At 48.9% G+C, this 13,314-nt stretch overlaps 2 protein-coding genes across 2 annotated transcripts in view; both read left to right on the top strand.

Annotated features, from left to right (window-relative positions):
- Nucleotides 1-962, top strand: part of slc18a1 (solute carrier family 18 member A1) — a 23,319-nt gene extending 22,357 nt beyond the window's left edge. Inside the window, exon 17 of the mRNA XM_008303129.1 lies at nt 936-962. Within this exon, the coding sequence (XP_008301351.1) occupies nt 936-962 (27 nt within the window). The remainder of the gene's footprint in view (nt 1-935) is intronic.
- A 3,564-nt stretch (nt 963-4,526) lies between these two features.
- Nucleotides 4,527-9,722, top strand: tti2 (TELO2 interacting protein 2). The gene is made up of 10 exons (XM_008303124.1): nt 4,527-4,616; nt 5,666-6,140; nt 6,211-6,380; nt 6,547-6,604; nt 6,704-6,832; nt 6,939-7,034; nt 7,111-7,304; nt 7,842-7,985; nt 8,319-8,478; nt 9,369-9,722. Exons 2-10 carry the CDS (start codon nt 5,667-5,669, stop codon nt 9,453-9,455), a joined length of 1,512 nt encoding a protein of 503 aa, XP_008301346.1. The 5' UTR covers nt 4,527-4,616; nt 5,666; the 3' UTR covers nt 9,456-9,722.
- The last annotated feature ends 3,592 nt before the right edge of the window (nt 9,723-13,314 follow it).

Raw genomic sequence — 13,314 nt, 5'->3', positions numbered from 1 at the left:
AATCTTTGTATACACTTTATTACTTGATTCATTCATCCTGTCATCTAATCATCCATTCATCATCCGTCTTTCATCTATCCATTATTCCCTTCATCCATCTTATTATACTTCACCCATCATCACTTTATTCACCATTCATTCATTCATTCATTCATGTTCCTATTATGTGTTCATCTGTCCGTTGGCCAATCCATCTAAACATCACTCCATCCTTCCATTCATTTATTCATTCATGTTTCAGTCCTGACAATCATCCGTTCATCTAATCATTCATCCATCACTCTACGTGTTCACCCAATCATTTTTCAATGAACTGTTCATGCATCAATTAATTGGTCAGCCATTCATCATCCAGTCATTTGTCCATCAGTTTATTTACCTTTTAATCCAGTCGTCCATCCAAAGATTGATTCGCTAATCCTGACAATCATCCATTCATCTGTTGGTCACCCCTCCATCCAACCAAACATCTAGTCAATCATCCATCCATTCATCCACTCATACGTCCTGAGATCATCATTGATTCATTTCTCACCCGTTCATCAATGTGTTTTTTTGTCCGATGATCTTTTCATACACTCCCTCATCAAGTGATTTATTCATCCTTCCATCCAGTCATTCATTCATCTCTCCAATCAGTCCATCAGTTCCTACATCACTCATTCATGTTCCTATTATGTTTTAATTAATCTATTCATCCATCCATCCAAACATCACTCCACTGTTGTGTCACTGATTCATTCATTCATCCATCAAGTAATCTGTCCATCCAGCCTGTCATCCATTTATCTAATCACCAATTCATTCATTCATTCATNTCAGCTCGTTGTAGAACCATGTTCATGCAGGTGGACTGATGGGAACCACAGCTGGACTTTATGACCTGAACTTCCCGTATTGTCTTTCTGAGTGGTTTGTCTCTGGTTCTTCATCAGAGGAACCACTCTGCTGGTGAACTGTGATGCAGCTTAGAGTCCGGTGATGCTTCAGTGGTCCTGTCCAGTCTCCTGGTGACCTTCTCACTGTTACTGCAGGCAGGACGCTAGTTAGCATCACATGCTAGCATTAGCAGTGGCACACCGTTCTCGCTCTGTGTTTATCAGGTTTGGTTGGTGTTCACTGGAGTTACGTTTGTTTTGTAAACTAAATGTCCCTTCAGTGGTCCCAGAACATCTCACCTTCACCAACAAGAGGACTGTAGTGTCTCTGACTTCGGACCTGATCGGTACCAGTGAACACCCAGAGGCTGTTCCCCTTTCCTCCATTGTTCTAAGAAACATGACGTTAGTTAACAGGATTTCCATGTAAACGTGAGTTTATTGAAAGAATGGTTCTGTTCATTCATGTGTTCATTCATGTGTTCACTCTTCAGTCTGAAACCAAAGTGTTGATGTGAAACCGAGTCTGTCTGACCTCTGACCTGTATCACCATTAAACCTGCTGTCACCTGGACAACACCTGCTTACGCGTGTGTGTGTTCATGCTTCTTATCTGCTCTTTAATTTCCTGACAGTTAGGTGGAGTGAACAGGAGGGTGATGATGAAAGACTCAGATGCAGGTTTTCTTCTATAAGGGGTCGTTTTTCAAACACACTCTGATTATTATTGTTGTTGTTGTTGTTGTTGTTGTTGTTGTTATTGTCAGCATCATCAGCTCTGGTAGAAGCGCGTCTGAGTTTCAGGATGAAGGAGGAATAAACTCAGGTCCGTTTATTGGTTCTGACTCAGTGATGAGGTTTCTAAACCCTGAGCTAGTTTAAATCTTGGGTATAAAGTGAGTTTACCTGATAATCCAGGCTTGTTCCACTTAGTCTGACTTACTTTCAAGTTATTTTACCTGTCATGCTAATCACCAGGCTACCTGTCATGCTAATCACCAAGCTAACTGTCGGTTAAATGTCTAACCACCAGGTTAGCTGTCATGCTAACCACCATGCTAGCTGTCAAGCTAACCACCAGGCTAACTGTCGGTTAAATGTCTGTCAGGCTAGCTGTCAGGCTAACCACCAGACTAGCTGTTATGTTATGTGACAGGCTAATGATCATCCTGAGCCTGATTTGTTATAACCTGATGGTCAATCTCAGATTTTACTATTTTATTATTTGGTTTGTTAAAACCAGTCTAACCCTCAGCTAGCCTTAGCATTGCACTGACTAAACCTTGACCTAGTTTAAATCCTTTGATCTTTATTTACAGTCTTTGACACAGACGTGATGGTAGCTGAACCTTGTTTTACGTGTTTTAATAACCCGCAGCCTTTAACGTGACTCGCTAACAGCCAGGTAGCTTCTTGTCCTTCATCATGCTAAATGCTAATCTCTGTTAGCTGTAGTCTGTTTCATGCTCAGAAACCACAACATGACGCTGTGATCCTCCTGTATGTGAGCTGTTCACAGTGATCGATTACATTCATATTTTTATCCTAAAACTAACAACGGTAGCTGTGTTTAGATGCTAACTTAGCTAGCATGTGCTCAAGAACAACAGATGATTAAAGCTAGCTTCAGTTAGAGCAGAAGATGACCTGAAGAGAGCAAAGTGTTGATGAGAAGCCATGTAACCTGATGGTCCTTCACAGCAGATAAAACAGGACTGATGTAGAGCAGCAGGAGCTGAACTGATACAAATGCGTGAAACCTGTCGACATGATGAACATTTAGTGGTTTGTGTGTGTGTGAGTGTTAATTACATCCTCTGACAGCAGCTTCAAACACACAAACTGCTTCAAAACGTTTCCTCCTGCTTTGAACCCTGAACAAACAGCGAGTCGCTCTGTGGCCCATCAAAGCCCGTGTTTCCGCTCTGATGTGGGATTTTCTGAGCAAACAGGTCGGAAACGTTCAGGCCCTCTGAGGCGGATTAATGGTGAATCAGAAAAGAGGAAAAATCAGTTTAAAACGTGTGTTCTGGCTTTTAATCTGCTGCTAATGTCACCACAAACAGCACGAAGACGGCAGGAGACGAGTCGCAGCAGGTTGCAGTGACGCGTCTTCTCCCTCCGTGTTTTGGTTTCTTCTGATGCTTCCTTCTGACTCACTTTATTCTGAAGACAGTTGGACGTTCTGGAGATTTAAGCCGTTTTTTAAATCCAGTTTTAGGATTTTAGACGATTTTTTTAAAAAAAGAAAAAAAAACTCAGTTTGATGTTTGTAGTTTTCTGTAACTTCAGTTTTTCAGTTTTCACTTTCGTTCACCTGACTGGAGGTCAGGATCAGGGAAGGAACGGACCGGCACCACGAGCCCAGAACCTCTGTAGAGTTTGTTGTGTGGAGGACGATGGAACCACAACAGGAACACAAAAAACACCCAAAGACACAAAGCATCTGCACAGAAACAGCAAAGGGATCCACACACAGTCCATAGCATCACCCATCCGTCATCTCTACACCTTAGTCCTCACTAGGTTCACCTGGACAGGTAACCAGTCTATCACAGGGCTACACTTAGAGACAGACAACCAAGCACACTCACATTCACACCTACGGACAATTTACAATCACCAATTAACCTCAGCATGTTTCTGGACTGTGGGAGGAAGCCGGAGAACCCGGAGAGAACCCACGCTGCACGGGGAGAACATGGAGACTCCACGCAGGAAGATCCCGGGTGTCCTCACCGGGACGTGAACCGGTGACCTTCTGGCTGTGAGGCGACGTTGCTAACCACTGATCCACCTGCAGCCCTTCATAGCTTCAGTTTGTGTTTATTTTATTTTGAACATCCAGTCATTTAACATGTTTTAATTTATTTTGAAGGATTTTTTCTTTTGTTAATTCATGTAGAAATATTTAGTTGACGTTGGTTTAGATTTTACTGTCCTGGCTTCACAGGAACACGATGAATTAATATCATGGAGTTTGTTTACATTCTGATGTCAAAGAAAAGACGACGATGATCTGAAAGCTTGTGCTCTGGAGATGGAGCTACTTTCTCTTCCTGCTGAAGCTTTATTCACCCTGAAGCCTCATTTTGATGGAAGATAAAAGACGTCGACACCGAATGAGAAACTGAGAGAAGAACCACAACAAAGGTATTAAAAGTTACTCAAACACGACTATTCATGCTTGAAATGTTTGAAAAACAAATTAAAACACAAAAGCAGCTGGAAATGAAAACGGGTCCAGCTTCCGGTGCTTCTGCAGGTTTTCCGGGTCACAGCTTCATCTGGACTTGACATGATGTTAAATCGTGACTCTTGTTGCTGCATCTTCAGCAGCCGGAAGTGTGAAAGCATCGACAACATCTGGTCTGAAGTGTTCAGCGTTTGGTCCTCAGCGCTCTGCTCTGGTCTGTCTGGTTCCATTTTACTGGAATTATTTATTGTTTTCTGTCTTTTATGATCAAAATGTCCTTTTGGTGTAAATTAACCTGAACATGTTTTTCTTTGTCATGTTTGGATTAGTTCGTTGAATCATGTGACGGATCTCCAGGTTTCTGGGGTAGGAACCTTTCACACGGAGCTTGTATGCAGCCGGAAGGTTTGTGTAGGCGCACCGTCCGTCCCGCTCAGCGGTCCGCAGCTTCCGGTAGCAACGCTGCGAATCTGAGAGAAGCTGAACGTGTAAGGAGATGAAACCTGGAGCGGTTCGGTCCAGTGAAGGAGAAGAAGCTTCCGGTGAGTTTGTGAAGGTTCGTCTGGCTCCTCGGTCAGAACAGAACCGGATCTGGACTGAAAATGTCCCAGAAAGTCTCAGAAACAGTTGATTCTGCATTCGGCTGGATTCTCTTTGGGTTCTGGAACTGTTCCACGACCCACATGAGGAAAACTCCTCAGAACAGTTCTGTTCACACCAGAACCAGCAGTCGGACCGGAAGAACCGGCCCAGCTTCATAACCGGCCAGTTAACGGGTCAGTTTACTGGTTAGTTGGTATACCTCCAGCTGCTTAGTTAGCTGGTTAATTAACTGGTTAGTTAGCTGGTTAGTTAAGTGGTTAGTTAGCTGGTTAATTAACTGGTTAGTTAGCTGGTAGTTAGCTGGTTAATTAGCTGGTTAGTTAGCTGGTAGTTAGTTGGTTAATTAACTGGTTAGTTAGCTGGTTAGTTGGTGCAGCTGCAGCTGGACTCCCGTCTTTCCTCAGCGAGCTTCAGGTTTGGACTTCAATGTTCATGAAGCTGAATCCCTGCTGCTGTCTGAGCTGAAGGTTCCGGTACTGGATCCACATGTGGATGTTCTGCACCGGTTCTACTGGGTTTAGGGACCTCCATGTCAGAGGTCCTGATCGCAGCAGCTTCATTAGTTTCAGTTCAACGTGGACCTTTGAGATGAGAAGCTCCGTGTTGGTCTCCTACCGGGCCGTCGACCAGAACCTTGGTCCAATGTCCTGCTCTGTCAGTGAGGAGAACATAAAACAGAACCAGAACTCCAGTTAAACCTGAAAACCTGCTGCAGCAACACCTCAGATGTAAGGAAGCTCCAGGTCTAGCAGCAGAACATCTCCAGCCACCGGGTCAGAACCGGTTCTCAGAGAGGATGTGAGAACACACGTCGGAACACTGAGGAGTTTACAGGGGACCGTCCACAGAGCCACCAGCTGGGTCACCAGAACCTCACAGAACCATTTAATATTTAAGAACCCAGGAACGAGTCCGGCTGCTTCTGCTGAAGCTCGTAGAACCGTTCTTATGGACGGTTCCTGATTGTTTTTCCTCCCTCTGTCCTCAGGATGGCGCTCTCAGCTCTGCTTCATGACCTTCAGCTCTCCTCCTCAGAGAAGCCCCGCCCCTCTGCCTCTCCTCCAATCACAGAGCTCCTTTTCCAGCTGCAGGAGAAGCTGATTGGTTCACCGTCTGAAGCCTGCGCCCTGATTGGTCGAGTGGAGCAGCTCTTCCAGGCTGCAGATCCTCACTGGTTGTTCTGTCTTGGCTCAGCCAATCAGGAGGGAGAGAGGGCGGAGCTTCAGGCAGCATACAGCTCTCTGATCAGCGCTCTGATTGGCTGTGCAGCTCTGCCACTGTGTGATGACGACGGCAGCCCTCTGAGCGCGACGGCCTATCAGAGCGTCCCGGGCCGCGCCGCCACCGTAAGCTCCGCCCTCACAGCTGTGATTGACAGCTGGGACCGAGGGGGCGGGGCCAGAGGAGGCCTGCTGCTCGCTGTGGCGCCGCCCATCTGCGTGTTTGCCGTCACACACTTCCAGGTGAGCTGCTGATCCGTTTATTGATGTGATCGGCTGATCAGGGTATTGATCTGATCTGCTCCCTGTTCAGGACCAGCTGTGGACTAGCTCCGCCTCCAGAGCTGCTGCACGCTGCCTGCAGGAGGCGCTGCTGAGGGCGGGGCGGTGGAGAGACTCCGCCCACCTCCTGATGGGAGACACGGAGGAGAACGGAGGAATCCTGGGAGAAGTTCTGGACGTTCTGCAGCCTCAGCTCAGCAAGTGAGACGTTAAACTGCCCTGGATCATCCAGCAGAACCAACCAGAACCTCCTCAGAACACCTGGTTCTGTACCTGCAGTACCTCTGTCTACTGACCAGAGTTCTACCTTCAGACCGTGAATGTTCCAGAGTTCAGGTCCAGATTGATCACAGTGTGTGTGTTTCAGGTCGTCATGGCAACGCTGTGAACCGGTCAAGCTGGTGTTTTCCTGGACGCTGCTGCAGGTTCGTCTCCACGGCAACAACCTGAGCGGGCGCACTGTCGGTGGCGCACCTGGCTGTTGATGACGGACTCATTCAGGTGTTTGTGTGTCTGTGGTGCAGGTGACCCGGCCCCGCCTCTCCCCCCACCTCCCCCGCCTCCTCCCCCCCTCCCTCCTGCTCAGCGACCACCACCTGCCGGAGAACTGCATGCTGGGAGTCCGCTGCCTGCATCACATCGTCCTGAACACGGTGAGGAGCAGTTCGACCGGACCTGGTCAGAGCTGGAGCAGACAGAAGCTCTGAGTTCTGGTCCAGCAGGAGGAATGAACCCGTGTGCTGTGTGTTGTGTGTCCAGCCGGCTGCGGACCTGCGTCAGCTCAACAGGGCCGAAGTTCTGCACCAGGCTGCACTCAGGCTGCTGAGCAGCAGCCGGGTCGCCGCCGTCGTCCAGGTAACGCGCCATCCCATAATACAGTGTTCCAGGTTGTCGTTCTGGTGCTTAACCTCCGGTTCTGTTCGGTCCACAGCCGGTTCTGTTCTGCCTGCTGGACCTGCTGCTGGTCTTGGAGAAGCCCCCCTCCTCGCTGGCCCCATCCTGCCCCCCCAGGAAGAACAGTCGCCATGACGACGTGCTGCGTCTGGTTCTGACCCACATGGAGGCGGAGCACAAGGTGGCGCTGCGCCGCGTCTACGCCGCCGCGCTGCCGCCCTACGTCCAAAGGTCCGGCTCGCTCTGACCCGTGAGCTACTGGTTCTGGGTTTAGATCAGTGATCAGTGAACGTGTTCTGGTCGCGAGCTAGAGGACAAAACAGAACCTTGTGGTCGGTTCTTAGTGGACCGTAGAAGGATGATAGAAATGATGCTGAGACAGAAACACTTCAAATGTTCTGAAGGTGCTGAGTTTGGTCCGATGAGACAGAACCAGCTGCTCCTCGGTTCACAGGCTTAGAAACAGAATCAGAACCACGTTCATCATAAAACATAAGAACATGTCAGTGCGACAGGAGAGAAACTCAGTAAGGCAAACGTTTACCGAACGTTTACCAAACGTTTACAGAAACGTTGAATTAACGCTGTTCAGAAGCAGCAAATAAAAACCGTCTCCAGCTTCAAGTCGCTGCACAGGAAGTAAATCTGACTGGATCCGAGTGTTAATAATACATGAATGTGGTTCTGAGGTGAGGTACCAGCCTGGAGGTTTGGACCAGAGCGACCCGGCTGCAGCTCGGAGCTTCAGGTGTGTTTGTTTCGCTGCAGGATGGGCGTGGCCGTGTGCAGACACCTGAAGCGGCTGGAGCGGGTGGTTCTGGGATACCTGGAGATCAGAGACCCACCAGAGGAGACCAGCAGGCTGAAGGTTCTGGAGGTTCTGCAGAACACGATCAGAGCGGCCTGGCCCAGGTAGCAGCACACTCTCACACCTGTTGATCCTTCAACACTATTTACAGTCTGGGTCCGTGAAGCTGTGCTCTCATGTCATGTGTTGATGAGACCCCTAAACTATGTTGTTGTATTGTCACCATGGTTACGGCATGTCATGTGACTGCTTGACTGCACACGTGTGCCATAAGTAAGTGTTGACACAGAAAGAGAAAACGTGTGCTGTGATTATGTCACGTTAAACCTGACTCTGCTAACAGGATCTGACCTGCTGGCCCCGCCCCCTTCAGGTAGAACACCTCTCTGTCTGTGACTGACAGATGATGAGTTGGTTTCTGTCTGTCGTCTCTGCAGGATGCAGCATCGCAGCAACGCGTTGCTGTGTTGCCTGCTGCGGTTGCTGGTTGACGTTTCCTCCGACTCTGAGCTCAGAGACTCGATCCGACAGCAGCTGATGGATCAAACCTGCGTCTGCCTCAAACTGCTGGATGCCTGTTCCCATGGAGACGTGCAGGTGAGTGACGGACAGGTGACCAGAGGGCTGAACTATGAAGTTCAACAGATCCAGACCTTCTCTGTGTAGCGGCTCCACATGAACTAAAGCTCCAGCAGAGACCACATGAAGGAGGTCCAGCTTCCTGCTTCAGACTCTGTTCTCATTAAAGGAGGCGTTAAGGCGTCATGTGACTCTTCTTCTGCTCTGAATGAATCGATGATGAGCAGCTGCTTCAGTCAGCTCCTTGTTTTAATGGAGAACAATGAGGAACATCACCATGATGCCGCTACTGTAAACGGTGGAGACAGGAATGCTGGTAGAAAGTGTTCAACGTGTTCATAGAGAATATTTAGTGATGCAGCCGCTGGTTTCCAGCTGACAGCTGCTCGTTAAACTTCACCTTCATACATTTAAACCTGATCTGGTGCTGAAGCTCATTCAGGTCTGACTCTGTCCCAGAATGCAGGAAATCACTTTAACTTTTGGCCCAATCAGAGTGAATCAATGTTACTGATTGGATGTTCTCTGTGATCAATACCAGCAGAATGATCCATGTTCTGATCCGTTCTATCAGCTGCAGCAGCAGCAGCAGCAGAGGAAACGGACCTGACAGCAGATCAGAACCAAACATTACAACATGTTTATGTGATTTCTGCATCACCGACTGCATACACGTGTGTGTGCCGGACGTTTTATTTCCAAAAATGAAAATGTTGAGATTTCCTCCCAAAGTAAATGTAACTAAGTACATTTACTCAAGTACTTCAGTACAGGTGATAGCCAGTCTTTACTTTCTTCTGCTTCACTAGATCAGAATCAAACCTTCAGCTTCGGGATGAGGTTTGTATCAAACTGCAGATTGCTGTTCTGAGGAAAGTTTCATCTGAACGTTTGTGTTTCTGTCTCAGCGGCGCCTCCTGCAGGTCGACAGCAGCTGCTGCAGCGCCGAGGTCCTCCGCTGCCTGGAGACGGTCACCGTGGCGACGGACAGGTGATGGAGGCGGGACTGACGCAGACGGACACTGAGCAGAGTTCAAACTTAGTTGTGGATGAACTGGAAGGAAACCTCAGAGCTTCAGGTTTGATCTGATGAGACTCGACTAACGGGACGTTTGCTGGGACTATTTTCAGCGGCGGATGGATCCACGTTCTGAAGGACTGGTGTTGGTTCTGTGAAACGTTTTCAGGCTTTAGTTTGGGTCTGAACATGACATGGGTTTTGTTTTTCTGAAATAAAGCGACACACGAAGCTGCAGCAGAAACAGTTTATTGGAGATCAAAGTGTTTCAGTTTGTTCATCTGCAGAGGCGAGAATATTTACTGCCACTGGTTCTGATCCATGTTGGTTCTGAACCTCAGTCACATTTTAAATGTTGCCTTAAATCTGGAGAACAGAACTTGTGTGTCCATGAAGCTGTTTTGTGAAACGTTTACTGTCAAACATGTAATTAGTCCAGTTTAGCTCCTCCCACTGTGACCTCATCGTAAACAGGAAGTAGCTGCTCGTTTCTGGTTTCAGGTCTTGACTCCTGATGAAACGGCGTCACGTCTCTGGTTCCGCCCGTGAGTAGCGAGTCCAGCTGGTCCAGTCGCTGCTTCAGATCCAGAACACCTTCCTCCGTCTCCAGACGCCTCAGGTTCTGCTGCTGAGTCCACAACCTGCAGCGCAGACGAGCCTGAACACAAACACTCAGTTACCGAGGTTCTGATCCACAGCTCAGTCCGCTGTCAGCTCAGAACACACAAACTGTCTTTGGGTTGATGTGTGGCTTTGCTCATTAACTAAACCAGGAACTCTCATGTTCTGAGATTGGATGAGCGGTTGTGTTCATGGAGACATGAAGACAGGAACGTCTTCAGAACATCAACAGCTGATGTTTGGTGGGTCAAACGTTCTGCTGCCTCCTCTGTGGGTTTGTTTTGTACCTTCAGCCGATCCTCTCGCTGTCTCAGCTCTTCTCTCTGCAGCTCCACCGTCCAGCTCTGCTCCTGAAACGGTTACCATGGCAACACGTCACTGCACTATCACACAGTTACCACGGAAACCCAGTCAGACACATCACAATATAAACAGTCAGATTACAATGTGCGTGTCTGACCTCAGCGCTGAGGGCGGATCTCTGAACACCTGTCGACAGGTAGAAAGACTCCTCCTCCTCCTCTGATGACGCCTCCTGGCCGTCGTCCTGCACAACCAGATCACAGCAGCTTCACGTCGCCTGTTCACTTAACCACAGGAACTAATTGGCTTTGAATGATTCACCTGTTTTCTGTGAAGCTCCGTCTCATGGAGCTCCTCCTCCTTCACACGAAGCTCTTCCTGTTTCCTATCTAGCCCCTCCCTCTTCAGCTGTAGCGCCGCCCTCTGCCAAATTAACTCCTCCTCTTGTTGCATTACCCGCTCCTTCTCATGCTTTAGCACCTCCCCCTGCTGCATTAGCTCCTCCCTGTCATGCTTTAGCACCTCCCCCTGCTGCTTTAGCTCCTCCCTGTCATGCTTTAGCACCTCCCCCTGCTGCCTTAGCTCCTCCCTCTCGTGCTGTAGCTCCTCCCTCTCATGTGCTAGCTCCTCCCTCTTGTGCTGTAGCTCCTCCCTCTCATGCTTTAGCTCCTCCTTCTCGTGCTGTAGCTCCTCCCTCTCATGCTTTAGCTCCTCCTTCTCATGCTGTAGCTCCTCCCCCTGGTGCAGCAGCTGCTCCTGTCGCTGCCTCAGCTCGTCACCTGATGAGTCAGAACCAACAAACATCACTGACAGTGTCAGTGCTGCAGTCTAGTAAATATAAATGCATGCAGTAGTTTGTAAAGGCCCACGTTCTGCTCGGTTCTGGTCCTTCCTGTCCTTCAGTTTGCTACGAGGCTCATTTTCATTGTCTTTTGAACTAACCTTCTGTCCTTTTGGACATGGTTCCTGCTCATTCCACAGATAATTTTGGCCAAACGTTTGGTCCATTGGTCCGTTTCTGAGCATTCAGAACCAACTGAGTCCCCTTTGATGCCGTGTTTGTTTTAACTGGCGTGTCGGTGAGGCGCCCTCAGACCCACTGAACAGTAAATACCCTGGTTAGCCTCCGTCGCTGTTCTGGGGCTCATTGTACAAACGTTAGCTTTAGCCATTCTTTTTCTTGTCATGTTGGAGGATTCTGTCCGATTGTCTCCATCACTATGCGACCCGTTTGGACCCCAGGCCTTTGGTTTAGCTGACAGCTGTTGTTTTTTAAATATAAAAAGAGGGAACCAATAAAACGTCAGCTTATCAGAAGATGTGTTTAACAAAGTGTGAACGTCTACGTCAATGAACACCAACAAATATTTCACACATTGTGTCTAGAAGCACCTTCCAGGTATGAAGGTCCTGAGGAGGGCTACAGACGCCTGCTGAGCTCAGACCACAGCTTCATAAAGCCCTGAACAACTTGGGCTCTTTAATGTTAACAGTGATGATGTCATACCGCTGGGCTGCTGCTGATTGGCTGCTGTATCTCTGGTCACTTCCTGGTTGAGGAGCTGGGCGTGGCTGAGCTCCTCCCTCTGCTTGTTAAGCTCCGCCTCCACCGCTGACAGACACCTGACACATTGAGAGTCAGCACATGTAGTCAAACTGGTACAGGATGTTTAAACAGAGCGGCAGCGTTTTGGTCCTCATCCAGGCTGCACGTCCTCAGTGTTCAGCGTCTGCAGCGGATCGGTGTCAGCGGGACCTCGGTCCGACTCGGTCCATCTGCTGGCACACGGCTGTCATGGAGGGAAGCAGTTTGAGGCAGGATGCTGCACAAGCACGTTCTGGATCGTTTTCTGATTAAAGGCACCTTCATCAACCAGTAACTGGCTAATTGATGGCAGCTGTGCTACCCGTCACCAGGAACCAGAACCACTGTCCATTTACACCTGCTCTTCTCCACTATGTGAGCTCTGCTTGGAGGTCCTGAACCTCCTCAGAGTCTCTGTCATGGTCCCGCTGCTGCTAAACTCCCACAATGCTCTCTGCTGCCAACCAGGAAGTGACGCCTCCTCTGGTCTCTACAGGATTAGACAGTGAGAGGCTCCACCTGGTGGAACAACCAGGTACTGCAGCTGGTCTACGGTACCTGCGCTGTGTGTTATCATGTCAACATCAGCAGATTCTAAATGAGGATCGACTGGTACCTGAACCTCGGTGTTACCTGTCGGCGTGCCTCCGTCGGGCCTCCAGCTGTTTGCACTGCTGCTGCAGGCTGCTGCTCTCCTCCCTCCTCCTGCTCAGCTCCTCCTGAAGCTCCTGCACAACAACAACACACCAGCTGCACAACAACAACACACCAGCTGCACAACAACAACACACCAGCTGCACAACAACAACACACCAGCTGCACAACAACAACACACCAGGACTGGATGCACTGGATTGTTGTGTATTTAGTGTGTGAGTGTATTTATAATAAAACACTGAAGCTGACTCTGGATGTCTTTCTTCCTCGTCCAAGGCGACAGACAGCATGATTTAAAGCACTTCTCTGTTTCTGGTCTAATACCTGCTCATAGCTTCCTGGGTTCTACCTGTAGAGCCGAGGTAAGAAGGGGTTCTCTGCTATTCTGAGTCCTGACAGGAACACACACATCATGGAGACCTACAGCCACACACTGTTACCATGGAAACTGAAACAACAATCAGTGAGTGAGATGGCAGCGTGTCTGGATCAGAGGATGCTTCACTGACCTGCAGCTCCGTTTGCTGCCGTTTTCTGTTCCTGAGCCGTGACTCCACCTCCTGCTGCAGTCTGTCCACTTCATCCTTCTTCCTGTCCACCTTGTCCTGCGTCTCATCCAGCTCACCCCTCAACCGCTCCGCCGCCTCCTGCCTCCGGTCCAGTTCGTCCT

This window comes from Stegastes partitus, unplaced genomic scaffold (assembly GCF_000690725.1).
Source record: "Stegastes partitus isolate 25-593 unplaced genomic scaffold, Stegastes_partitus-1.0.2 Scaffold1940, whole genome shotgun sequence".
NCBI lineage: Eukaryota > Metazoa > Chordata > Actinopteri > Pomacentridae > Stegastes > Stegastes partitus.
This window is presented reverse-complemented; position numbering and strand designations above follow the sequence as displayed.